Source organism: Somniosus microcephalus, chromosome 34 (assembly GCF_052327205.1).
Source record: "Somniosus microcephalus isolate GS21.2 chromosome 34, FLI_Smic_1.0, whole genome shotgun sequence".
Lineage (NCBI taxonomy): Eukaryota > Metazoa > Chordata > Chondrichthyes > Squaliformes > Somniosidae > Somniosus > Somniosus microcephalus.
The window spans coordinates 11081162-11106641 of NC_141020.1; the positions used below are offsets into that span (position 1 = coordinate 11081162).

At 51.4% G+C, this 25480-nt stretch overlaps 2 protein-coding genes across 4 annotated transcripts in view; one reads left to right on the plus strand and one right to left on the minus strand.

Moving 5' to 3' along the window:
• Positions 1–12214, plus strand: part of LOC147096759 (neuronal PAS domain-containing protein 3-like) — a 448957-nt gene extending 436743 nt beyond the window's left edge. For all 3 annotated transcript variants that reach the window (XM_085973376.1, XM_085973378.1, XM_085973377.1), the window contains exons 12-13: positions 620–2255; positions 12128–12214. In XM_085973376.1, coding sequence (XP_085829502.1) covers positions 620–1905 — 1286 coding nt within the window. In that variant the 3' untranslated portion in view covers positions 1906–2255; positions 12128–12214. The remainder of the gene's footprint in view (positions 1–619; positions 2256–12127) is intronic.
• A 1372-nt stretch (positions 12215–13586) lies between these two features.
• Positions 13587–24126, minus strand: tmem160 (transmembrane protein 160). The gene is made up of 4 exons (XM_085973379.1): positions 23872–24126; positions 22188–22212; positions 20948–21040; positions 13587–14861 (listed from the first exon to the last, which is right to left on the minus strand). Exons 1-4 carry the CDS (start codon positions 24061–24063, stop codon positions 14608–14610), a joined length of 564 nt encoding a protein of 187 aa, XP_085829505.1. The 5' UTR covers positions 24064–24126; the 3' UTR covers positions 13587–14607.
• Between the last annotated feature and the right edge of the window lie 1354 nt (positions 24127–25480).

Below are 25480 nucleotides of genomic sequence, written 5' to 3' on the forward strand. Positions count from 1 at the left end.
GTAGAGAAGAAGATGTGGTGGAGACCCAGATCTAGGGGCCATCAATATAAGATAATCACTAATAAATCCAATAGGGAATTCAGGGGAAACTTCTTTCCCCAGAGAGTGGCGAGAATGTGGAACTCGCCACCACAGGGAGGGGCTGGGGCGAATAGTATGGATGCATTTAAGGGGAAGCTGGATATGGGAGATGAAGAAAGGTGGGAGGAGACTCATGTGGAGCATAAACACCGGCATGGATCAGTTGGGCCGAATGGCCTGTTTCTGTGCTGTAAGTACTTTGTAAAAAGTTCCACCTCAACCCATGTGAGTTATTTTTACCTTGTTAGGACAGATGACCAAAAGCCTGGTCAAAGAGGCAGGTTTTAAGGAGCGTCTTAAAGGAGGAGAGAGAGGCGGAGAGGTTTAGGGAGGGAATTCCAGAGCTCAGGGCCCGGGCAGCTGAAGGCACGGCCGCCAATGGTGTGGCGAAGAAAATCGGGGATGCGCAAGAGGCCAGATTTAGAGGAGCGCAGAGATCTCGGAGGGTTGTAGGGCTGGAGGAGGTTACAGAGATGGGGAGGGGGCGCCAGATTGATCCATCTTCTGCTTACTCTGTGTCCTTTTTTTGTTGTTGCAGAAAGGGACAATCCAAAAGACATGGGGAAAAGAAGCAATTACGAGAAGGTCGTTGGATCCCGGGCGGAGGGGTGGAAGAGATCCGGGAGCCAGTCGGAAGAGGAGATGACGTCGGCCAAGGATGACAGCGACTCCAGCCTGCCCGACGACTCGGACAGCGAGGGGCCGAGCGCCAGCCGGAAGAGCTTCGTCCTGTCCAGGGTCAAGCGCATGAAGGTCGAGGGTCACGGCGAGGGCCGGCCGGGCCGGGAGCCGCGGGGCTCCACCCCCAGCGGCGGCGACGATGGCGACACGGACAGCTCGGAGGACGAGAGCGGCGGGCTCCCCAGCAAGCACCAGCACCTGAAGCGGAAGAAGAGGCTGAGGGAGGGCTCGGCCTTGCGGGCCAAGTCCTCAGACTCCCCGAGCCCCGGCGCTTCCGACTTTGGCGGCGGGGGCCAGGCCCGGTCCAGTTCCACGTCCGACCGCGTCTCCGCCCTGAAGATCAAGACCGAGGTGGTCCAGCCCGTCAACTTCGACAACAACAGCACCATCTGGAACTACCCGCCCAACCGGGAGGTGACGAGGAGCGAGCTGCCCTACCGCGTGGCCAAGGCCTCCGCTTCCGAGCACTTTCACCCCGCGCAGACGGGCGTCGCTCTCCACGTCGCCATCCCAGACTCCGTGCTGACCCCGCCGGGCGCCGAGGCCGGCAGCGGCGGGCAGAAGACCCCCTTCAGCGCCTCGCCCCGGGCCGTGCTGGGCGGGGGCTCCTCGGACGCCCTCTCGCCCCCGCTCTCGGGCTCCCCCCGCGACGACAAGGTGGGGAGCGCCCAGCCGGCGCCGGTGGTGTACGCCAGCGAGCTGGAGATGCTGCAGCGACTGCATGCGGGCAACGTGGTGTTGCCGCTGGTTCACCCCCTGGGCAGCGCCGCCAACCCCTCCGCGATCGCCACCGCCCCGCAGAGCCTCTACACCACCAGCACCATCCGCTACGCCCCGGCAGACGTCACCTTGGCCATGCAGGGCAACCTGCTCCCCGCCGCCGCCCACGCCATCAACTTCGTGGACCTCAACGCCTCCGGCTTCGGGGCGGACTCCAAAGCCCAAGTGGAGATGATCTACCACCACGTCCAGCGGCTCAACATGGCGGGGCCCTTCGGCGGCCCGGTGGGCACGACGGGGTTGACCCAGGTACCCGCAGGAAGCGTCTTCACCACGGCCGAGGCCCTGTTCTCCACCCTCCCCTTCCCCATGAACGCGGGCAGCATCCACGCCCCACAGACTCTGGACCGCAAGGAAGACTGAACTCTGACCTGCACAATCTGGGCGGCGTCTCCTGAACGAGGGCAGGGGAAGGGGTGGTGAAGGGAGAATCCCTACATTCTTAAAACTAGTGACCTGGCTCGAAGTTGAGTCGACGGACCTCGTTCTTTTATTTTAACTTTTTTTGTTAACCCATCTCCTCAAATCCCATTGAGCGAAGCACTTATTTTCTTTACTCTCGGTCCCGAGAGAGTCCAATCACAGACGGATGGAAGCCTGAGGCGGCCCAGCAAACAGCAACAGATCGGCAAAGCGGAGATTGCGTCTACGGGTGGCATCACTCCACGGCAACTGGATGGCCGAGAAATGGTGGAACTACTGTTGGATTTAAGGTGGGGTGGGGGCAGGTGCGTCATTGTCAGGGCTGCAAGACTCTCACCCCACTGCCTCCTCCTCCTCCTCTCCACGCCATACTACTCTGCTCAATCCTGGAGCAAAATAGCGACACAAAACTGACAGTCACAGGGGAGAGAGAGAGAGAAAACACAAAAACTTGTAGCGGACCTTTTGGGCCTGTGTCCTTGAGCCTTGCCCACTCATCGTCCACTTGGGTCTGACCCTTGCCCTCTCATCGTCCACTTGGGTCTGACCCTTGCCCTCTCATTGTCCACTTGGGTCTGACCCTTGCCCTCTCATTGTCCACTTGGGTCTGACCCTTGCCCTCTCATTGTCCACTTGGGTCTGACCCTTGCCCTCTCATTGTCCACTTGGGTCTGACCCTTGCCCTCTCATCGTCCTCTTGGGTCTGACCCTTGCCCTCTCATCGTCCTCTTGGGTCTGACCCTTGCCCTCTCATCGTCCTCTAGGGTCTGACCCTTGCCCTCTCATCGTCCTCTTGGGTCTGACCCTTGCCCTCTCATTGTCCTCTTGGGCCTGACTCTTGCCCTCTCATTGTCCTCTTGGATCTGACCCTTGACCCCCCCACCCCTCATTGTCAAGTTAGGTCTGTGACCTCGGCCCACTCATTGTCCACCTTGGCATTGTGGCCTGAGCCTCGCCCGGTCAGTGTCCACTTGGGCCATGCTCTGTGTATAATGTACAGTCAGTCGGTAACATTTGTAAAAAATGGAAATTTGAAACAAAAAACAAAGTCTACTTTGGATGGATGGAAGGATTACAGGCAGGACCAAGGGCCAAACAGCGTAAAAGTGGCCAGGATCATTCCTTACTGTAATTGGCATTTGAGATGTTTTCGGGACAGACGAGTTCCTGTTTTGGGGAATATCCCGGGACTGTAACACAAGGCCTTTGTTCAATGTATTCCCGCGCAGACTCCTTCCTCGCCAGTACGTATAAATCCTGGGGGAAGGAAATGGGTGGGAAAGCAGAGGGATAGGTTGAGAATGTCAGACCGAACTCCAGGCCGCTGGGTTTCCGCGTTAATCCGTGTGAGTGCGGCCGGCCCATCGCGACCCGGGCACCGGCCGTTCGGAGCGACTGAGCGCGCCCGCGGTTTTCCGTGTCGATGCCGAGAACCTCTCGATTTCTGCAGGCGGCCTTGTATATCCCAGTGGCCAGAGGGAGTCTTGCCGGATTTAATGTGTTTTTTTAAAAAATGCTGTGAGTTACCGAGGCTCGTGAAGATCGGCGCCGTTCGATGGTGACCTGTTTCACGCCCCGGTCCCCTGGATCGATTCACAATCTGATAGCGATCCACGCAAACCTGGGGAGCTGGGTCCCCGGGTTTCGTCTTCAGTCTGGGCTGAGTTGCCTGCTGTTGGCCAAGTCTCCGTCAGGGTTGCTGCAGTTGGCCTCGGGACCGCTGTAGGGGGTAGGGCAGGGCACCAGCCAGCTCATGATCGCTACTGTGCACATGCAGGGCATGAGGGCGTTCGAGATCTGGGTTCGCACATGAAGCACGGGCATCTGGGCAAGGTCCCAGAGGGCAGATGATGTCAAACGCCAGCCTGAGTTACTCGTTTTAGGAAAGATGAGGGTGTGGTGGGGGGGGGGGGTATAAGGGTCATCCTTATGACGTGGTTGAGGTTGCCTTGTTAACCCGGCCGGGAATAATTTGGCCCCTTCCTGCGGGGAGTCACTCGCGAGAACCAGTTGGTTTTGTTTGGGCCGTTCTTGCCAGAGCCAAAAATGTCCAGGAGGAAGGTTAGATCGCCCTGGTCCGGTAGCTCCCTCCCAGCCAGTTATGCACCCCATGTGGCATCAGGCACACGAGAGAGAGGAGGAAGGAGAGAGAGTGAGAAGGGGAGGGAGAGAGGAGATAGCTGCAGACACAACACCAGACTGCTGATTAGTCAAGGAGCATTGAGCATGTTTTTTTTTAAAAGAATATTGGAACTCTGTGTTTCAATGCGATACGTTGATCGGAATGAGGGTAGGGTATCCCATTCTCCCTTCCCTCTCGCTCTCTCGCCCGATGAAGCTGTAATGATGGCTGGTGCAGGAATTGGGAACTCGGCACCTTATGTTGGAGGTTGTGGGGGTGAGAGAGTATGTGACTGGAGCAGCTCCGCCAGGGTTGGAGTTAATGCACGTGTTTGAAGCATTTTAGTGGGAGCTTTACTCTGTATCTAACCCGTGCTGTACCTGCCCTGGGAGTGTTTGATGGGACAGTGTAGAGGGAGCTTTACTCTGTATCTAACCCCGTGCTGTACCTGCCCTGGGAGTGTTTGATGGGACAGTGTAGAGGGAGCTTTACTCTGTATCTAACCCCGTGCTGTCCCTGCCCTGGGAGTGTTTGATGGGACAGTGTAGAGGGAGCTTTACTCTGTATCTAACCTGTGCTCTACCTGCCCTGGGAGTGTTTGATGGGACAGTGTAGAGGGAGCTTTACTCTGTATCTAACCTGTGCTCTACCTGCCCTGGGAGTGTTTGATGGGACAGTGTAGAGGGAGCTTTACTCTGTATCTAACCCCGTGCTGTACCCGACCGAAGACGTTGATACTGGGGGTAAAATATGGGAAATTGCTCTTCGTTGAGAATGCTAATTTGTAACATCTCTAATTTAAAGAGCGACGGACGGATCCAGGTCACGACTAACGCTAACAGTGAGGAAAGCAGAAATAGTGGCCGCAGTGTGAACTTTAACCTTTTTCCAGACTGTCCCCTCTCAAACCCAATCTCCACCAAGAACCATTCCCTGTAAATTCGGAATGATATTTGCACCTTGCCTGTCGTCAATATCCTTTAGAAATAAAACCAGACGGGACGGCACATCGACCGTGGGGGACGGCACATCGACCGTGGGGGACGGCACATTGACCATGAGGGGTGGGAGGGGCGGGGGAGGGGGCATCGCCAGTTGCAGTGCCCTTAACACTGCCCTGCCTGAGATCAACTAACTCTATGCAGGAATGGGATCGAATGTGAGATCTTCTGACTCAGCATAATACTGAGCGGTGCATTTACTCACGGAGCCATTCGCGGGGAGATGGAGGCGGGCGATTTGGAGGAGGGTGGTGGGCCTCCCTTGATTTCAGTGCAAGCTCAAGACCTCGGAGGATGTAAGACTGCACGTTGTTCCCAAGCCGACATGCCTGACTGTGGGTTAAGGTTTGAACGGGGTCGTGTACGGCACTTTCTGCCTTTCAAAAGAAAAACACACACAAACTTGCATTTATATAGCACCTTTCGCCACCTCAGGACATCCCAAAGCGCTTTACAGCCAATGAAGTACTTTTGAAGCGTAGTCACTGTTGTAATGTGGGAAACGCGGCAGCCAATTTGGGCACAGCAAGCTCCCACAAATGAGAGAATGACCAGATGATCTGTTTAGTGATGTTGGTTGTGGGATAAATATTGGGCTAGGACACCAGGGGAGAGACTTCCCCCTGCTCTTCAAATTGGGCCACGTGATCATTTACTTTCACCTTCAAGGGGCAGGCGGGGCCCCCTCGGTTTAACGTCTCGTCCGAAAGACAGTGCAGCACTCCCTCATTACTGCACCGGGAGTGTCAGCTTGGATTGCGCGTTCAAGTCTCGGGAGCGGGGACTTGAACCCACAACCTTCTGACTCCGAGGCGAGAGTGCGACCCACTGAGCCACAAAAAAATCGACATGGTGCAAGCGCTGCTCATGAAGCCACGGTTTTGTTCTTGGACTGCGATTGGCCGAAAGGCATGCGTTGTTGGACTGTATATTGCGCCTCATAGGAATCTGTTTTTTCTTGATTTTTTTTTTACACAACTCGATGTTTGTTGGTCTGAGGCATCTTGTAACAGCAATAATGAACACTAAGGTGTGGATTAATGTTCGCGAATATCCACATTTGCAGAAATAGTAAGGTGCGGGTGGGGGGGTGGGGTGAGAGGTTAATAACACAGGTTAGAGACAGAGCAAGGATTTGAGAATTTTGATTCCCCTTTTAAAGGGTCGGCCTTAATGGCATAGCCCACTTCCCTTTCTGACAACGGTAGTGGAACGTCCCACACGCCACAAACATTTTTGCACTGAACTATTCGCAGAGTGCAACAGCGCCCTCCACTGGCAGTATTACACAAATTAAACAGTTTTACATGTTACAAAGGAAGGAGCAGAATTTCTGTTCACCCAAGGGCAGTAAAATTAGATGCTGCTGCTCCTTAATGTAAATATGAGAGCGGTTACAAAAAAAAGAGACAAAATATATGTGCTATAATTTTAATGCAGAATTTTGCACCCAATTTCAGTGTTGGTGGAAATTGAGAAACATTTATGAAGTTTGAGATATGAAAGTGTGTTTCTCTGAAAGATGATCAGTATTCGCAAAGAGCAAATTAGAATCATCCCCTTAATGAGGCCGTTTTTAAGTTTTGTTTAAAGACTAAGGTGCATTACACACTTTCCACCAGCAGATGGTGGGTGTTGCACAAATTATCTCTCACTGCAAGAACTCCACAAGGGTTTAACCGTTGGACTGTATTTATATAGCGCCTTTCACAACCACCGGACGCCCCAAAGCGCTTTACAGCCAATTAAGTACTTTTTGAAGTGTAGTCACTGTTGTGATGTCGGAAACGCGGCAGCCAATTTGCACACAGCAAGGTCCCACAAACAGCAATGTGCTAATGACCAGATCATCTGTTTTAGTGATGTTGATTGAGGGATAAATATTGGCCAGGACACCAGGGATAACTCCCCTGCTCTTCTTCGAAATAATAGTGCCATAGGATCTTTTCCGTCCACCTGAGAGAGCAGACGGGGCCTCGGTGTAACGTCTCATCCGAAAGACGGCACCTCCCACAGTGCGGCGCTCCTTCAGTACTGGCACTGGGAGTGTCAGCCTTGATTTTTGCGCTCAGGTCTCTGGAGTGGGACTGTGAACCCACGACCTTCTGACTCAGAGGCGAGGGCGCTGCCCACTGAGCCACGGCTGACATGCCTGGTGGAGGGTCCGGCCCCCCTGGGCCAGCTCCTTTTCGATGAGACTGAAACAAACTAGAATATGACAGCAATAACGCTACTCAGTGTCAGGCGTAGCTTACTGCTGTGATACTGATCCTGTATGAATAAAACAAGCACTTCAAAAATACTGTATTTTTTATTAACTCTTCTGCTCATCTTAACTTTTGCTTTTGGTTCTTTCTAATTTGCACTCTTTCTGTTTATGCTTTTATTTCCAACTGTCAGGAGCGTCTTATCTGCTGCAAGTCTTAGGCACCCCCGAGTATGCAAACTACTGCTTGGTTATAACCAGCGTGACTTATAGGAGATGAGCTACAGGCCAACCTACCCATTGGGTGGAGAGGGAAGAATCCCAGCATTCTATCCTTCCAGGATCCCATTAGTGATAAAGAAAACAAAAGATACTTGCATTTATATAGCGCCTTTCACCACCTCAGGACGTTTCCCAAAGCGCTTTGCAACCAATGAGGTATTTTCTGAAGTGTAGTCACTGGTGTAATGTGGGAAACGCGGCAGCCAATGCGCGCACAGCAAGCTCCCACAAACAGCAATGTGATAAATGACCAGATGATCTAGAACATAAGAATTAGGAGCAGGAGTCGGCCATTCGGCCCCTCGAGCCTGCTCCGTCAGTCAATAAGATCATGGCTGATCTTCGACCTCAACTCCACTTTCCCGCCCGATCCCCATATCCCTCGATTCCCCTAGAGCCCAAAAATCTATCGATCTCAGCCTTGAATATACTCAACGACTGAGCACCCACAGCCCTCTGGGGTAGAGAATTCCAAAGATTCACAATCCTCTGAGTGAAGAAATTCCTCATCTCAGCCTTAAATGGCCGACCCCTTATCCTGAGACTATGCCCCCCTAGTTCGAGACTCTCCAGCCAGAGGAAACAGGTTGAAACTCAGCGTCAACCCCCTTCAGAATCTTATATGTTTCAATGAGATCACCTCTCATTCTTCTAAACTCTGTTTTAGTGACGTTGAGGGATAAATATTGGCCCAGGAGACCGGGGAGCGCTCCCCCTGCTCTTCATTGAAATAGTGCCATTGGATCTTTTACTTCCACCTGAGAGGGCAGATCGGGACCTCGGTTTAACGTCTCATCTGAAAGACGGCCGGCACATTCCGACGGTGCAGCGTTCCCCTCGGTACTGCACTGGGAGAGTCAGCCTGGATTATGTGCTCCAAGTCTGTGGAGCGGGACTTGATCCCACAACCTTCATAACTCAGGAAGGCGAGAGCGCTACCCACTGAGCCACTGGCTGAGACCTCATAGAAACATGGAGGATAGGAGCAGGAGTAGGCCATTCGGCCCCTCGAGCCTGCTCCGCCATTCAATGAGATCATGGCTGATCACCCAAATTCAGTACCATGTCCCTGCCTTCTCCCCATATCCCTTGATCCCTTTAGCCTTAAGAAATATATCCAACGCCTTCTTGAATTGAGACTGGCTGGTCAGTCATCAATTGGAGCTCTGCGGCCTGGTTCTAAGCTTTTGAATTACTGGGCCTGGCACAGAGTGTTCCCTTGGTTCTGACCTTCCATTGCCGGCCATCTCCTCACCTCTAGGCAAGACCCCACTTACCAGGCCCTCGCCGCCTCCCAAGACAGACGGCCACAACTCGGCCTGTTTTAATCAGTTTATAAATTTCAACCAAGGTTAAACCTATTTTTTTATTCATGTTTAAATACTTTACTTACCTGTGCTCCTCCGGCAACCTTGTGGCTGATTTGGAAATGGGAGCCACATTGTTTAAGGGTGCGATAGCCTAGTGGTTGTGTTACTGGACCAGTAATCCAGTACGTAACAGCAAGCTGCAATCGAATTCAGTTCTAAATACCTGGAATTATCAGTAAAAGTGACCGTGAAGCTGTCGGACTGTCGTAAAAACCCAACTGGTTCACTAATGTCCTTTAGGGAAGGAAATCTGCCGTCTTAACCCAGGTCTGGCCTATACGTGACTCCAGTCCCACACCTACTCAGTTATATCCAGGGCAACTTAGGATGGCCAATGAATGCAGCCTTGTCACATTAAAAAAATGTTTTTATCCCCCCCCCCCCGTTAACTCAAAAGCTTGCACCAAGAGCTATTTCATCCAGTCAAGGCTTCAGAAAGTTAAGACCAACATGATTGCAAAGCTTAATCCCTGGACGCTCCACTGTGCTCTGCCGAGAAGGGGTTTCTCTCCCCATGCACTGGATGCAGGTTAACAGACTCCCGCTGGGGGAGTGCTCACCTTCAATTCTGGCCTCTTGCGCATCCCCGATTTCCATCGCCCCCACCATTGGCGGCCGTGCCTTCAGCTGCCTGGGCCCTGGAATTCCCTCCCTAAACCTCTCCGTCTCTCTCCTCCTTTTAAAACGCTCCTTAAAACCTGCCTCTTTGACCAAGCCTGTCCTGATATCTCATTCTGTGGCTCGGTGTCAAATTTTGATTGATAACGCGCTTGTGAAGCTCCACGGGACGTTTCTGTTAAAGGTGCTGTATAAATGCAAGATGTTGTTGTTTTCGCTGCAACTGTTTGTGACACCGTACCAGAGGTTAGAGCGAGTTCTCCCGGGTTGAGGTGACGGGCTTAATTCTCCAAACCCCCCTGCCACCAAGCCTCTCTTAAAGAGGGGCAAGGGAATTGGCGCATGGGTGTTGCGGCCCTGCCTCTTACCTGCAATCCCGTCTAGCAAGGTAGCTGGGTTGCTCCACATTCCTTCCAGTCTAGCCGGAGTCGCCTTCCCCCCCCCCCACCCCTGCTGTAAGATGTGTGTTTGCCTGCACGGCCTGTTGACTTTGGACTGAGATTCCTCTCTCTCCCCCCTGGCCTGAGTAGAGTTGCCAACCCCTGCAGGATTGCCCTGGAGTCTCCAGGAATCGAAAGATTTGATTCCCGGACACCGCCGTGAGCAAAAGCCCCAGGGAAGACGGATCATAGGGGCGTGGAGGGGAAAAAAAAAAATTCTTTCAGCACTTTTGTTTATTAGTTCTAACGGAGTTGGGAACTAAAAGGATGTTTGACAAGAGTCAAGAACCATCCAATCAGGGAAGAGTCTGTTCACTTTGCGATTGGCTGGGAAGGCTTGCGCCGCGAGGATGGACAACCAATGGGAATGGGAGGGAGGGAGGTCACCTGATGAAAGCTCCAGGATTGCATCCCCGCCAGAGTTGGTAACCCCTAGAACTGATGCGAATTCGACCTCCCAGCTCAGCCGACGATGGATAATTCTGTTGTTTAAACGGCACGGGAGAAGGTGCAGGGTTAACCCCGCCCCCGCAGATGATGATAGCTACAGAGGCTTTTTAAAAATTTGTTTATGGGGTGTGGGCGTCGCCGGCAAGGCCCAGCATTTATTGCCCATCCCTAATTGCCCTCGAGAAGGTGGTGGTGAGCCACCTTCTTGAACCGCTGCAGTCCGTGTGGTGAAGGTGCTCCCACAGTGCTGTTAGGGAGGGAGTTCCAGGATTCTGACCCAGCGACGATGAAGGAACAGCCGATATATTTCTAAGTCAGGATGGTGTGTGACTTGGAGGGGAACTTGGAGGTGGTGGTGTTCCCACATGTTCCTCTGTTCCTGCCTCCCCGTGGCATTTTCACCTTTGCCTGCCACTTTGGCTCGCTGTTATGCTCTAACAGGTGACGCGAACAGGCGCTAACCAGGTCCGCTTAGACAAGCTCATAAAGGTACAGGAACCCTTCTGAATGTTTTTTTTCCCCATGAGTACATTAAAAAAAAAAATTGTGATTATAAATGTATATTTTGTTACAAGAATGTATTTTTGCCCTTTTGAGTTCCTGTAGTACGGGGTGTCCATGAATTTTTGTCTGTGATCCTAATACCGGCGGCCCAAGGAGTCGGGGGGGGGGGGGGGGGGCGGGCAGGGAGGGGGCGGTGGGATTCAAATAAAGATTCATCCCCGTTCCCATTTCCATATATCTCAAAATCCTGGGATTCTGATGTAGCATTTAATAAGAACTTCCATTTCTATGGCACTTTTCACCAATTTAGGACGTCCCGAAGCGCTTTACAGCCAATGAAGTACTTTCTGAAGCGCAGTCACTGTTGGAATGTAGGAAACGCGGACGCCAGTATTGCGCACAGCAAGATCCCACAATCAGCAATGTGATAATGACCAGGTTATCTTTTTTTTTAGTGATGTTGGTTGAGGGATAAATGTTGGCCCGGGACACCGGGGGGATAACTCCCCCTGCTCTTCTTCGAAATAGTGCCGTGGGATCTTTTACGTCCACCCGAGAGGGGGCAGACGGGGCCTCACAACATCCCTTTCCAAAGCTCCAGGCCCACAAAATTCAAACAGGACAAACTAGCGAGTAGGAAACATAAACGGAAATAGTTACCAAGGTTTCATTGCCAGAGCGCACGCCTGCGGAGAGGGAGGAAAGCGGGGATGACATTATTCAGACACTGTTGCGATAGAAAGTACCGTAAAATCAAGTCTATACGCCACATGGCAGGATTGTGTGCCCAGCTGTGGCGCCCTTCATGGTCGAATAGCCCAACGACACCCACTGCCTGAACTCAGACCTGAAGAATAGCCACTTTGGGGAGGGGAGGGGGTGGGGGAAGGGGGATGGGAAGGGAGCAACTCGTGACCATGGAATGGAATCCCAGCCAGAGTCTGAGGCCATTCAGCCCCTCGAGCCTGTTCAATTAGATCGTGGCTGATCTGAATCTCAACTCCATCTAACCACCTTGGTTCCGTAACCCTTAACAAAAATTTAGAAATGGGGAAGAGGAAAAGCCTCCTGTACGATTCGGACTGGTATATATAGGCCACACCCTGTATTTAGAACGTGTAAAATCAGACATTGAGGGGTTGCAGTGTATATATTGTATTTTACTGTAGGTTTACCCGTAATCGGTTCTTGAGGAGCGGAGAGTCTCCGGCGCGTCTGACTGGAATTCTAACGCCACAAGCCCATGATGTACAGCGATGCCACTTGTTTTGGGGGAGGAGAAAAGTCTGTCTGAAAACATTTCCATGAGCAGGAGAATGAGACACAGAAACGCCAGCCCGCCTGTTTAATCCACACCGACTGGCTCATTGTTGCTTCTCACTGTACTTTGTTCGTAAGACGTATGCTGTTTCTAAGCACTTGTCAAAAGGTGCGGTTTCTGATGCACTTCATTGCCCCCACCCCACCCCACCCCTCCCTCCCTCCGTGTAAACTGTATAAATGTTAAACATTCGATGTCGCCAATCTGACCTGAGAGGGCAGACTGGCATTAAACTGGGGAAAAAAAAAGACAAAAAAAAAAACTTGATTTGATCAAGGTTTAAAAACATAAAATACAAACTAACAACACTCCCTCCGTTTGTTGTGTGGTTTCTGCTTTCTTGCACAGCACTTCAGCGGAGACCGAGAGCGGTAAGTTAATCCGCGGGGGCGGGGGGGGGGGGGGAAGACACCGAAAAGCAGTAGCTAGTGCCACTTGGTGTCTTGCGTTTGTACTGCATCTTTCACCACCTCAGGATGTCCCAAAGCGCTTTACGGCCAATGAGACACTTTTTTGGAGTGTAGTCGCTGTTGTGATGTAGGAAAGGCGGCAGCCGGTTTGTGCACAGCAAGCTCCCACAAACGACGAGATAAACGACCAGATCGTCTGTTTTCGCGACGTTGGTTGATGACGGAACGCAGAACAACAGCTGGCATTTAACGCAGTAAAACGTCCCGTGGCGCTTCACGGCAGCGATTATCGAAACAAAATTTGACACTGAGCCACAGAAGGCGATATTAAGACAGGCGACCAAAGAAAGCTCGGTCAAAGAGTCAGAATTTAAGGAGCGTCTTAAAGGAGGAGGAGAGAGAGGTGCGGAGAGGTTTAGGGAGGGGAATTCCAGAGCTTAGGGCCCAGGCAGCTGGAAGCACGGCCGCCAATGGTGGAGCGATTAAAATCGGGGATGCGCAAGAGGCCAGAATTGGAGGAGCGCAGAGATCTCGGAGGCGATTACAGAGACAGGGAGGGGGTGAGGCCATGGAGGGATTTGAAAACAAAGATGAGAATTTTTAAATTGAGGTGTAAAATAGGATATACATATATATATATATATATACATAAAACGCACAGGAACCCCCCCAAACATGGAGTGTAGATGCATGTACACATATTGAACTGAACACATCTACATGCAAAAGACTAAACACGTCGTTGCCTCCTGACTGAACTCAAAGCCAATTCGTTTACCCTGGGACACAGCAGCTTCGAGCTCGAGTTGCCTTGTCGATGGGAACCGAGGAGCGGTCAATAATTCTTCTTTCAGCGACCTTAACCGACCTTTCACACATACAACAAGCACAGCCCCGAAGTTTTGAAACCCACATTTTATTTCATTCGTTGCTTGTTTTTGAAATGCAGAAAAAACGTAAGCTGCTCGTAAAGTGCTCAGCGGGCAAGTGTCCGGCCTCGGGAGCTGAGCTCCGAGGCTTTTTTTTTTACAATCCCATGGAGGCGTCTAGAAATAATCCAAAGATAAGAGGTCGCCTTTATCACACTGAAGCTTTGACTGAGAGCTGCACTAGCAGAGGGCGAAGCGAGCAGCGAGCGATTCGAAGACACCAGTCCGTTGGCAGGAAGTCAAACGACAGAATTTATGCAGGGCAGGAGGCCATTCGGCCCATCACAAACACAAAGCGTTGGTTAGCCCCAACATCCTCCCCTCCTTTCCCGAAAGCAGCGGGCTCATGCTGGGTCTGGTCTCGCAGATCTCCCTCCAGTATCTCCCCCGACAGCCATTATTCAGGCGCTCGTCTTGGTAGGGAGTGGCGGCAGGCTATTCGACTATGGGAGGGGGTTGCAGCCAAGCCCGATCCTATCCTCATCCGATATATACACACACGCACGTTACAGCAGGGAGGGATGGGGTCACTGGATAGTGATCGGGAGAAGGAACCTAGGTGGGAATTTTTCAGTTTTGCCTTTAGCCGCAGATTGGAGTGGGTCCTTTTTTGCCGCGCAGCCTGAAACAGGCTAACCCAGCACAGACTGGTGACTCTGACTGGGGAACGTCCCAGATTGGTGCCGCTCCGCACCGAGCTACCCAACTAGAAGGAAACAGAAAGGAACCCCCACCATGAGCTCTACAAATATTTTTTTCTCCTTTTATCCCATGATTAAGTAAAGAAAGAACCTCCATTTCTATAGCGCCTTTCACGATGTCCCAAAGCACATCAGAGCCAATGAAGTACCTTTGATGCGTCGTCAGCTGATGCCATTTAGGAACTTCAAATGCCTGCGCAGCCCATAATAATATGTATATACAGATTTCTACACATGCAAGGCCCAGCGTTACATGCCCGGCTGCTTTCCTCGCCGGTCCCGCCCTCATTACTTGTCCGATTTGCCCTCGTCATCTTCCGGCTTGAAGTCCTCGTAGTCGTCGTCGTGGATGAACTCCACCTCCAGCCGCCCGATGTAAAGGGACACGGCGCAGAGCCAGAAGAGGGCCACGGTCCCCACCACCAGCCCGCTCACCACGGCCGTTGGCACCGACAGCATCATCATCCGCCGCAGCAGGAAGAGGTTGGCCAGGTACGAGCCGCCCCCGTATGAGATGCACACGCCCCCGAGGATGAAGAACCCTGGGAGAGGAAGGAGGGGGCAAGAGGTCGGAGTTAGGAAGCAGGTGTTAAAACTCGACAAGCACAAAAAAAAAATCCGCCAAGAGTAAAAGAAAAGCACTGGCGTTTATACAGCTTCTTTCACAACCGCTGGACGTCCCAAAGCGATCATAAGCAAAAATAAAACTTTTAAAGTACTCCCTTTAGGTTGAGTACAGCACAGTGTTTCCTTTATTTAATTAGTTTGGTGCACAGACCCTCAGTGAGGGTTCAGTGGATAAATGTAGACGATAAAGGAACTTGCTATTAAATAGCGGCTTTCACAACCTCAGGACGTCCCAAAGCGCTTTACACCCAATTAAGTACTTTTGAAGTGTTAGGTAGGAAACGCAGCAGCCAATTTTGCAGACAGCAAGCTCCCAACAACAGCAAAGCTCCCTCTACACTGTCCCATCAAACATTCCCATGGCAGGTACAGCACGGGTTAGATACAGAGTAAAGCTCCCTCGACACTGTTTCATCAAACGCTCCCAGGGCAGGTACAGCACGGGTTAGATACAGAGTAAAGCTCCCTCTACACTGTCCCATCAAACACTCCCAAGGCAGGTACAGCACAGGTTAGATACAGAGTAAAGCTCCATCTACACTGCCTCATCAAACACCCCCAGGGCAGGTACAGCACGGGTTAGATACAGAGTAAAGCTCCCTCTACACTATCCCATCAAATACTCCCAGGGCAGGTACAGCACAGGTTAGATACAGAGTAAAGCTACCTCTACACTGCCCCATCAAACACTCCCAGGGCAGGTACAGCACGGGTTAGATACAGAGTAAAGCTCCCTCTACACTGTCCCATCAAACATTCCCAGGGCAGGTACAGCACGGGTTAGATACAGAGTAAAGCTCCCTCTACACTGTCCCATGAAACACTCCCAGAGCAGCTCCAGCACGGGTTAGATACAGAGTAAAGCTCCCTCTACACTATCCTGTCAAACACTTCCAGGGCAGGTACAGCACGGGTTAGATACAGAGTAAAGCTCCCGCTACACTGTCCCATCAAACATTCCCAGGGCAGGTACAGCACGGGTTAGATACAAAGTAAAGCTCCCTCTACACTGTTTCATCAAACGCTCCCAGGGCAGGTACAGCATGGGTTAGATACAGAGTAAAGCTCCCTCTACACTGTCCCATCAAACACTCCCAGGGCAGGTACAGCATAGGTTAGATACACAGTAAAGCTCCCTCTACACTGTCCCATCAAACACTGCCAGGGCAGGAACAGCACAGGTTAGAGACAGAGTAAAGCTCCTGCTACACTGTCCCAGCAAACATTCCCAGGGCAGGTCCAGCACGGGTTAGATACAAAGTAAAGCTCCCTCTACACTGTCCCATCAAACATTCCCAGGGCAGGTACAGCATGGGTTAGAGACAGAGTAAAGCTCCTTTGACACTGTCCCATCAAACACTCCCAAGGCAGGTACAGCACAGGTTAGATACAGAGTGAAGCTCCCTCTACACTATCCTGTCAAACGCTCCCAGGGCAGGTACAGCACGAGGGAGATAAAGAATAAAGCTCCCTCAACACTGTCCCATCAAACACTCCCAGGGCAGGTACACCATGGGTTAGATACAGAGTAAAGTTCCCTCTACACTGTCCCATCAAACATTCCCAGGGCAGGTACAGCACAGGTTAGATACAGAGTAAAGCTCCCTCTACACTGTCCCATCAAACACTCCCAGGGCAGGTACAGCACGGGTTAGATACAGAGTAAAGCTCCCTCTACACTGTCCCATCAAACATTCCCAGGGCAGGTCCAGCACGGGTTAAATACAAAGTAAAGCTCCCTCTACACTGTCCCATCAAACATTCCCAGGGCAGGTACAGCACGGGTTAGATACAGAGTAAAGCTCCCTCTACACTGTCCCATCAATCACTCCCAGGGCAGGTACAGCACGGGTTAGATACAGAGTAAAGCTCCCTCGACACTGTCCCATCAAACACTCCCAGGGCAGGTACAGCACGGGTTAGATACAGAGTAAAGCTCCCTCTACACTGTCCCATCAAATACTCCCAGGGCAGGTACAGCACAGGTTAGATACAGAGTAAAGCTACCTCTACACTGCCCCATCAAACACTCCCAGGGCAGGTACAGCACGGGTTAGATACAGAGTAAAGCTCCCTCTACACTGTCCCATCAAACATTCCCAGGGCAGGTACAGCACGGGTTAGATACAGAGTAAAGCTCCCTCTACACTGTCCCGTGAAACACTCCCAGAGCAGCTCCAGCACGGGTTAGATACAGAATAAAGCTACCTCAACACTGTCCCATCAAACAATCCCAGGGCAGGTACACCACGGGTTAGATACAAATTAAAGCTCCCTCTACACTGTCCCATCAAACACTCCCAGAGCAGGTACAGCATGGGTTAGATACAGAGTAAAGCTCCCTCTACAATGTCTCATCAAACACTGCCAGGGCAGGTACAGCATGGGTTAGAAACAGAGTAAAGCTCCCTCTACACTGTCCCATCAAACACTCCCAGGGCAGGTATACCACGGGTTAGATACAGATTAAAGCTCCCTCTACACTGTCCCATCAAACACTCCCAGGGCAGGTACAGCACAGGTTAGATACAGAGTAAAGCTCCCTCTACACTGTCCCATCAAACATTCCCAGGGCAGGTACAGCACAAGTTAGATACAGAGTAAAGCTCCCTCTACACTGTCCCATCAAACACTCCCAGGGCAGGTACAGCACGGGTTAGATACAAAGTAAAGCTCCCTCTACACTGTCCCATCAAACATTCCCAGGGCAGGTACAGCACAAGTTATATACAGAGTAAAGCTCCCTCTACACTGTCCCATCAAACACTCCCAGGGCAGGTACAGCACAGGTTAGATACAGAGTAAAGCTCCCTCTACACTATCCTGTCAAACGCTCCCAGGGCAGGTACAGCACGAGTGAGATAAAGAATAAAGCTACCTCGACACTGTCCCATCAAACACTCCCAGGGCAGGTACAGCACGGGTTAGATACAAAGTAAAGCTCCCTCTACACTGTCCCATCAAACATTCCCAGGGCAGGTACAGCACAAGTTAGATGCAGAGTAAAGCTCCCTCTACACTGTCCCATCAAACACTCCCAGGGCAGGTACAGCACGGGTTAGATACAGAGTAAAGCTCCCTCTACACTGTCCCATCAAACACTCCCAGGGCAGGTACAGCACGGGTTAGATACAACAACAACAACTTTTATTTATATAGCACCTTTAACATAGTAAAATGTGACAAGATGCTGCATAGGAGCGATTATCAAACTAAATTTGACACCAAGGCACATAAGCAGATATTAGGGCAGGTGACCAAAAGCTTACTCAAATGGACAGGTTTTAAGGAGCGTCTGAAAGGAGGAGAGAGGGGCGGAGTGGTTTAGGGAGGGAATTTCCAGAGCTTGGCAGCTGAAAGCACGGCCGTCAATGGTGGAGCGATTAAAATCGGGGATGCTCAAAGGACCAGAATTAGAGGACGGTCGTAGGACTGGAGGAGGTTACAGAGATAGGGAGGGTACGAGGCCATGGAGGGATTTGAACACAAGGAGGAGAATTTAAAAATCGAGGCCTTGCTTAACCGGGAGCCAATGGAGCTCAGCGAGCACAGGGGTGAAGGGCGAATGGGACTTGGTGCGAGTTAGGACACGGGCAGTCGAGTTTTGGATCACCTCAAGTTTATGGAGGGTAGAAAATGGAAGGCTAGTCAGGAGTGCGTTGGAATCGTCAAGTCTGGGTGGGCGTGTGTGCTGTGAGGAGGATGCCGAGAAACTCCAGTATGATTTGGACGGGTTGGGTGATTGGGCAGAAGCATGGCAGATGCAGTATAATGTGAATAAATGCGAGGTTATCCATTTTGGTGGCAAAAACAGGAAGACAGATTATCTGAACGGCAATAGATTGGGAGAAGGGGAAGTGCAACGAGACCTGGGTGTCCTTGTGCACCAGTCGCTGAAGGTAAGCATGCAGGTGCAGCAGGCGGTTAAGAAGGCAAATGGTATGTTGGCCTTCGTAGCGATAGGATTCGAGTACAGGAGCAAGGATGTCTTGCTGCAGTTGTTTGGGCCTTGGTGAGACCACACCTTGAGTATTGTGTGCAGTTTTGGTCGCCTTATCTGAGGAAGGATGTTCTTGCCATGGAGGGAGTGCAGCGAAGATTCACCAGACTGATACCTGGGATGGCAGGAGTGACGTATGAGGAGAGATTGGGTCGATTGGGCTTATACTTGCTGGAGTTTAGAAGAATGAGAGGGGATCTCATTGAAACTTATAAAATTCTAACAGGACTGGACAGACTAGATGCAGAAAGGATGTTCTCGATGGCCGGGGAGTCCAGAACCAGGGGTCACAGTCTAAGGATAAGGGGTAAGCCATTTAAGACAGAGATGAGGAGGAATTTCTTCACCCAGAGAGTGGTGAACCTGTGGAATTCTCTACCATAGAAGGCAGTTGAGGCCAATTCATTAAATATATTCAAGAAGGAGTTGGATATATTTCTTGAGGCTAAAGGGATCAAGGGATATGGGGAGAAGGCAGGGACAGGGTACTGAATTTGGAATCAGCCATGATCTCATTGAATGGCGGAGCAGGCTCGAGGGGCCGAATGACCTACTCCTGCTCCTATCTTCTATGTTTCTATGTAAGTCTGGAGGTAACAAAGGCATGGATGAGGGTTTCAGCAGGTGGTGAGCTGAGGCCGGGGGCCGAGTCGAGCGATGTTCCGGAGGTGGAATAGGCGATCTTAGCGATGGCGTGGATATGTGGTCGGAAGCTCATCTCGGGGTCAAATATGACACCCCAAGGTTGTGAACAGTCTAGTTCAGCCTCAGGCAGATGCCAGGGAGAGGGCTGGAAGCGGTGGCTAGGGAACGGCGTTCGTGGCGGGGAGCGAAGACAATGCCTTCGGTCTTCCCAGTATCTAGCTGGATAAAGGTATTCCCTGATGTCAGTGCAGCAATATCAGCGTTCGCTCAATGGCATGGTGCGCGAGACCAAAACAACAAATCCCATCCAGTCCAGGGAGACAATCAATTCGGGCCTCGATCGCTCCACCACTGACAGCCGCGCCTTCAGTTGCCTCGGCTCTAAGCTCTGGAATTCCCTTCTTAAACCTCTCCGCCTCTCCTTCTTTAAGAGGCTCCTTAAAACCTGCCTCTTTGACCAAGCTCCCCTGTCCTCATACGTGGCTCGGTGTCAAATTTTGTTTGATAATCGCTCCTGTGAAGCGCCTTGGGATGTTTTACTACATTAAAAGGCGATATATAAATGCAAGTTGTCGTTGTTGTTGATGATCTGCGCTCACAGTCCGAGTCTTAAACTGCTTACAGGCTTGGAAGTAAAATATTCATTAGCACACACCTCAATGTAATGCAGCTGGCATGGGGATAGCATGGCTGCTATCAAGAGGTTTACAAATTAAGGGGCAAGCGCACACTGGAAAAGAAAAAGACTTGCATTTATATAGCGCCTGGATGCCCCAAGTCGTTTTACGGCCAATGAAATACTTTTTGAAGTGTGGTCACTGTTGTAGGAATCGCAGTAGCCAATTTGCGCACAGCAAGCTCCCACAGACAGCAAAGTGATTGACGTAAGAAAACTACTAGGCACTTGGTCTAAGCGTTAAACAAAGCTTCAATCAACTGCTTTACAACATGGTGGTCTAGTTGTGTCCTTCACTAGTTCCTGTTAAGAATGTCCTGCGCAAGCTGGGCCCATGCCCGAGTATTTATACTCTCCCTGGACAACGCCACCCGTAGGCCGCTCAGTATTATTCCCTAAGTCTTTCTTTCATGAATGACTGATTCATGTCAGTGATAATGACCAGATAATCTTTTTTAAGTGATGTTGGCTAAAGGATAAATATTGGCCCAGGACACTGGGGTAACTCCCCTGGATTTCTTCCAATAGTACTGTGGGGTCTTTTATCTTCCCCCGAGGGGGCAGACGGGGCCTCGTCTCATCCGAACGACGGCACCTCCGACAGTGCAGCACTCCCTCAGCACTGCACTGGGAGTGTCAGCCTAGATTTTTGTGGAGTCTTTTGGTGCGCTGCTACTCACCATAAGCCGCCTCTCTCCCCACGTCACTCTGCATGTAGGATATCACTCCCACTCCGGTTGCTAGGAGCCCGTTCCGAAACCAGGAGAGAAACCCTGCGGAAAAGAGGAGTGGTGCAAGGTCACAACCCTGTAACGCCATACAGCTCAACTCCTATCCCTTTCATTCTTCCCTCCGTCGCCGAGGGTGCCAACTCTTTCCCCGCGTGTGTGCTGCCTCCTGCAACTGGCCGTCCTTGGAGTGTCAGCCCAGTCAGCATGGGCCGGCTATTTAACCATGGCGGGGGGGGGGGAAAGAGGGGAGAGAATCGCAGCCCAGCCCAATTCTGCCCTCGCCTGAAATCCAAAACTAAAATCGGGAGTCGCCGAGATTGTCATCCAGGGAATGCTGGCGGATATTTCTCATCCCCTAGGTCCAGGGGCACTGGTGCCACAGCTGTAGCACCCCAACTCCTGCTCCTGACTGAGATCAGGTAATTTGGCACATAACCTGCTGGGGGGCCCCCCGGCTCCTACTGCTCAGGTCCATCTGCTACCGTTGCCAAATAAGCCGCGCGGGGGGGGGGGGGGGGGGGGGGGAGGAAATTTGGACGGCACTTCAGAAAAATTTGCACCTTTTTTGTATTGCCCAAAAAAACTGCAAAAACGTAAGGTTATTCTCAATAATTCCAAACAGAAAATCCCAGCAAAAATCGACAAAAAAAAAAAGACTTGCATTTCTATAGCGTCTTTCCCAACCCACCGGACGTCCCAAAGCACTTTACAGCCAATGAAGTACTTTTTGAAGTGTAGTCACTGTTGTGATGTAGGGAAATGCGGCAGCCAATTTGCGCACAGCAAGCTCCCACTAACAGCAATGTGATAATGGCCAGATAATCTCCGTTTTAGTGATGTTGATTGAGGGATAAATATTGGCCCTAGGACACCGGGGAGAGCCCCCCCCCTGCTCTTCTTCAAAATAGTGGCCGTGGGATCTTTTACGTCCACCCGAGAGAGCGGACGGGGCCTCAGTTTAACGTCTCATCCGAAAGACGGCACCTCCGACAGTGCAGCACTCCCTCAGCACTGCACTGGGAGTGTCAGCCTAGATTTTGTGCTCAAGTCTCTGGAGTGGGAATTGGACCCACAAAAGTGGACCAAACTTTAATGAAGCAGGATGGTTGCGGCCCAGTTATTTTTGGTTGCCAGGAAACATCACATGAAATTACTTTAAAATGATATACGAGTTAAAAAAAATTCATACCCGTTTCATGGGCCTTCCTGACCATCTGCAAAAAGAGAAAGACATTCGGTAAATAAATATAAACAGCACCACCGGCGCACCGTGGCTGCAGTGTGTACAATCGACAAGATGCACTGCAGCAACTCGCCAAGGCTTCTTCGACAGCACCTCCCAAACCCGCGACCTCTTCCACCTAGAAGGGCAAGGGCAGCAGGCGCACGGGAACATGGTATGTTGGCCTACATAGCGAGAGGATTCGAGTACAGGAGCAAGGATGTCTTGCTGCAGTTGTACAGGGCCTTGGTGAGACCACACCTTGAGTATTGTGTGCAGTTCTGGTCGCCTTATCTGAGGATGTTCTTGCCATGGAGGGAGTGCAGCGAAGATTCACCAGACTGATACCTGGGATGGCAGGAATGACATATGAGGAGAGATTGGGTTGATTGGGCTTATACTCGCTGGAGTTTAGAAGAATGAGGGGATCTCATTGAAACTTATAAAATTCTAACAGGGCGAGACAGACTGGATGCAGGAAGGATGTTCCCGATGGCGGGGGAGTCCAGAATCAGGGGTCACAGTCTAAGGATAAGGGGTAAGCCATTTAGGACTGAGATGAGGAGGAATTTCTTCACCCAGAGTGTTGAACCTGTGGGATTCTCTACCACAGAAGGCAGTGGAGGCCAATTCATTAAATATATTCAAGAAGGAGTTGGATATATTTCTTGAGGCTAAAGGGATCAAGGGATATGGGGAGAAAGCAGGGACAGGGTACTGAATTTGGATGATCAGCCATGATCTCATTAAATGGCAGAGCAGGCTCGAGGGGCCGAATGGCCTACTCCTGCTCCTATCTTCTATGTTTCTAAAGGGACAGCCCACGTTTGGCACAGTCCTACCTTAGCAGCAGAAAAATACTGTGCATTATGCAGAGCACCACTCCTGCCCTTAGAAACCAGCTTTATCCAGCTTACTCTGAGCAACGCCATGCGAGAGCCACTATCTTAATCATTCCTCTGAGTCAGTAGGTTGTGGGTTCCAGTCCCACTCCAGGAACTTGAGCACATAATCTAGGCTGACACTCCAGTGCAGTGCTGAGGGAGCGCGGCACTGCCGGAGGGGCCGTCTTTTGGATGAGACGTATATATATATATATGTAAATATAAATACATACACATATACATGTACAACGCTCCAGTTAAGCTGCACAGCGGTCTGGAGGCTTTACATTGGGGAAAAACCCCGCGTGTGCGGATATTTGAATAGGCCCCGCAGCCTGTTAAAGGGGCCACGCACCGAAAGCCTGTTAAAGGGGCCACGCACCGAAAAAAAGTTAGAGGGAACGTTGCGCGTATATAGATAATACACACAAATACAAGTACAGCAAGTAATTAGGAAGGCAACTGGAATATTGGCCGTTATTGCAAGAGGGATATATATATATTTGTATATATTATATAAATTTGCATATTATATAAATGCACATGTAATAAATATATTTATATATTTTAAAAATACATATACATATTATAATAAATACATATATATGCAGTGTTTAATTATTTAATTTTAAACTGTTTATCTTGTTTTATTATGCACTATATATTTATATTTCAGAGTAGTTTAGAGTTTGTGGATATTGATTTTGATCCGGTCTAGATTCTAGTCTCTGCTCTTTGCTCTCTGCTCTCTGACTACGGCTCCTCACCCAGGCATCCGCCCTGTCCAGCTCGCTCAGCCCAGGTCGGCCCGCACTCGAAGCCACGGCTCCTGTCCTAGGCCCGGACTGGGCCTGGGCCCGGCTCTGGCCCTGGCTCCTGCTGCAGAAGCCGATCCGCTTGCGGGCAAAGTGCGAGTAAAAGTCCCGGCGCAAGGCCCCAAGGGCGCGGAGAGCCGCCATCAGGCAACAGCGGCTGGTGGAGTGAGAGTGCGGGGCCCGCCGCTCGGTCCTCCGGTCACAGAGGGGCACTGCACTCGGAGGACTCCTCGCAGAGCAGCGACAGCGCCACTGGCGATCGGAGGAGCAAATAGCAGGAGCGACAGCGCCACTTGTCGGTCGGAGGAGCAAGTAGCAGCAGTTACAGCGCCACTGGCGGTCGGAGGAGCAAATAGTAGCAGGGACAGCGCCACTTGGCGGTCGGAGGAGCAAATAGCAGCAGGGACACCGCCACTGGCGGTCGGAGGAGCAAATAGCAGCAGGGACAGCGCCACTGGCGATCGGAGGAGCAAATAACAGCAGGGACAGCGCCACTCGGCGGTCGGAGGAGCAACCTGCAAACTGTCATAGCTGGCGTAAATAGCAGGAGCAGCGCCACTCAACGGTCGGTGGAGCAGATAGCATCAGTTACAGCGCCACTGGCGATCGGAGGATTCAACTGCACACTCTCATAGCTGGCGCAAATACCAGGGACAGCGCCACTCGGCGGTCGGAGGAGCAAATAGCAGCAGCGACAGCGCCATTGGCGGTCGGAGGAGCAAACTGCAATCTGACATAGCTGGCGCAAATAGTAGGGACAGCGCCACTCGGCGGCCTAAGGAGCAAATAGCAGCAGCAACAGCGCCACTGCCGGTCGGAGGAGCAAATAGCATCAGTTACAGCGCCACTGGCGGTCGGAGGAGCAAACTGCAACCTGACATAGCTGGCGCAAATAGCAGGGACAGCGCCACTCAGCGGTCGGAGGAACAAAAAGCATTAGTTGCAGCGCCACCAGCAATTGGAGGATTCAACTGCACACTCTCATAGCTGGCGCAAATAGCAGGGACAGCGCCACTCGGCAGTCGGAGAAGCAAATAGCACCAGTTACAGCGCCTCTGGGTGGTCGGAGGATTCAACTGCATGCTCTAATGGTTGCGGTATTACAGTATGCAGACGACGCTTCCGTCTGCGCACACTCGGAGGTCGAACTCCAAACCATCGTTAACGCCTTCACCGAAGCATTAGAGAGCATGGGCCTTACACTAAACACCCGTAAGACAAAGGTCCTCTACCAACCTGCCCCCGCCACACAGTACTGCCTCCCCCCCCCCCCCCAAAATCCATGACAAGGCCTTGGACAACGTGGACCACTTTCCATACCTCAGGAGCCTACTGTCAACAAGGGCAGACGTCGATGACGAAGTCGAACACTGCCTTCAGTGTGCCAGTGCAGCCTTCGGTCGCCTTCGAAGAAAGTGTTTGAAGACCAGGACCTCAAACCTGACACCAAGCTTATGGTCTACAGAGCAGCAGTGATACCTGCCCTGCTGTATGCCTCAGAGACATAGACCATGTACAGCAGGCACCTCAAAGTACTGGAGAGGTACCACCAACGCTGCCT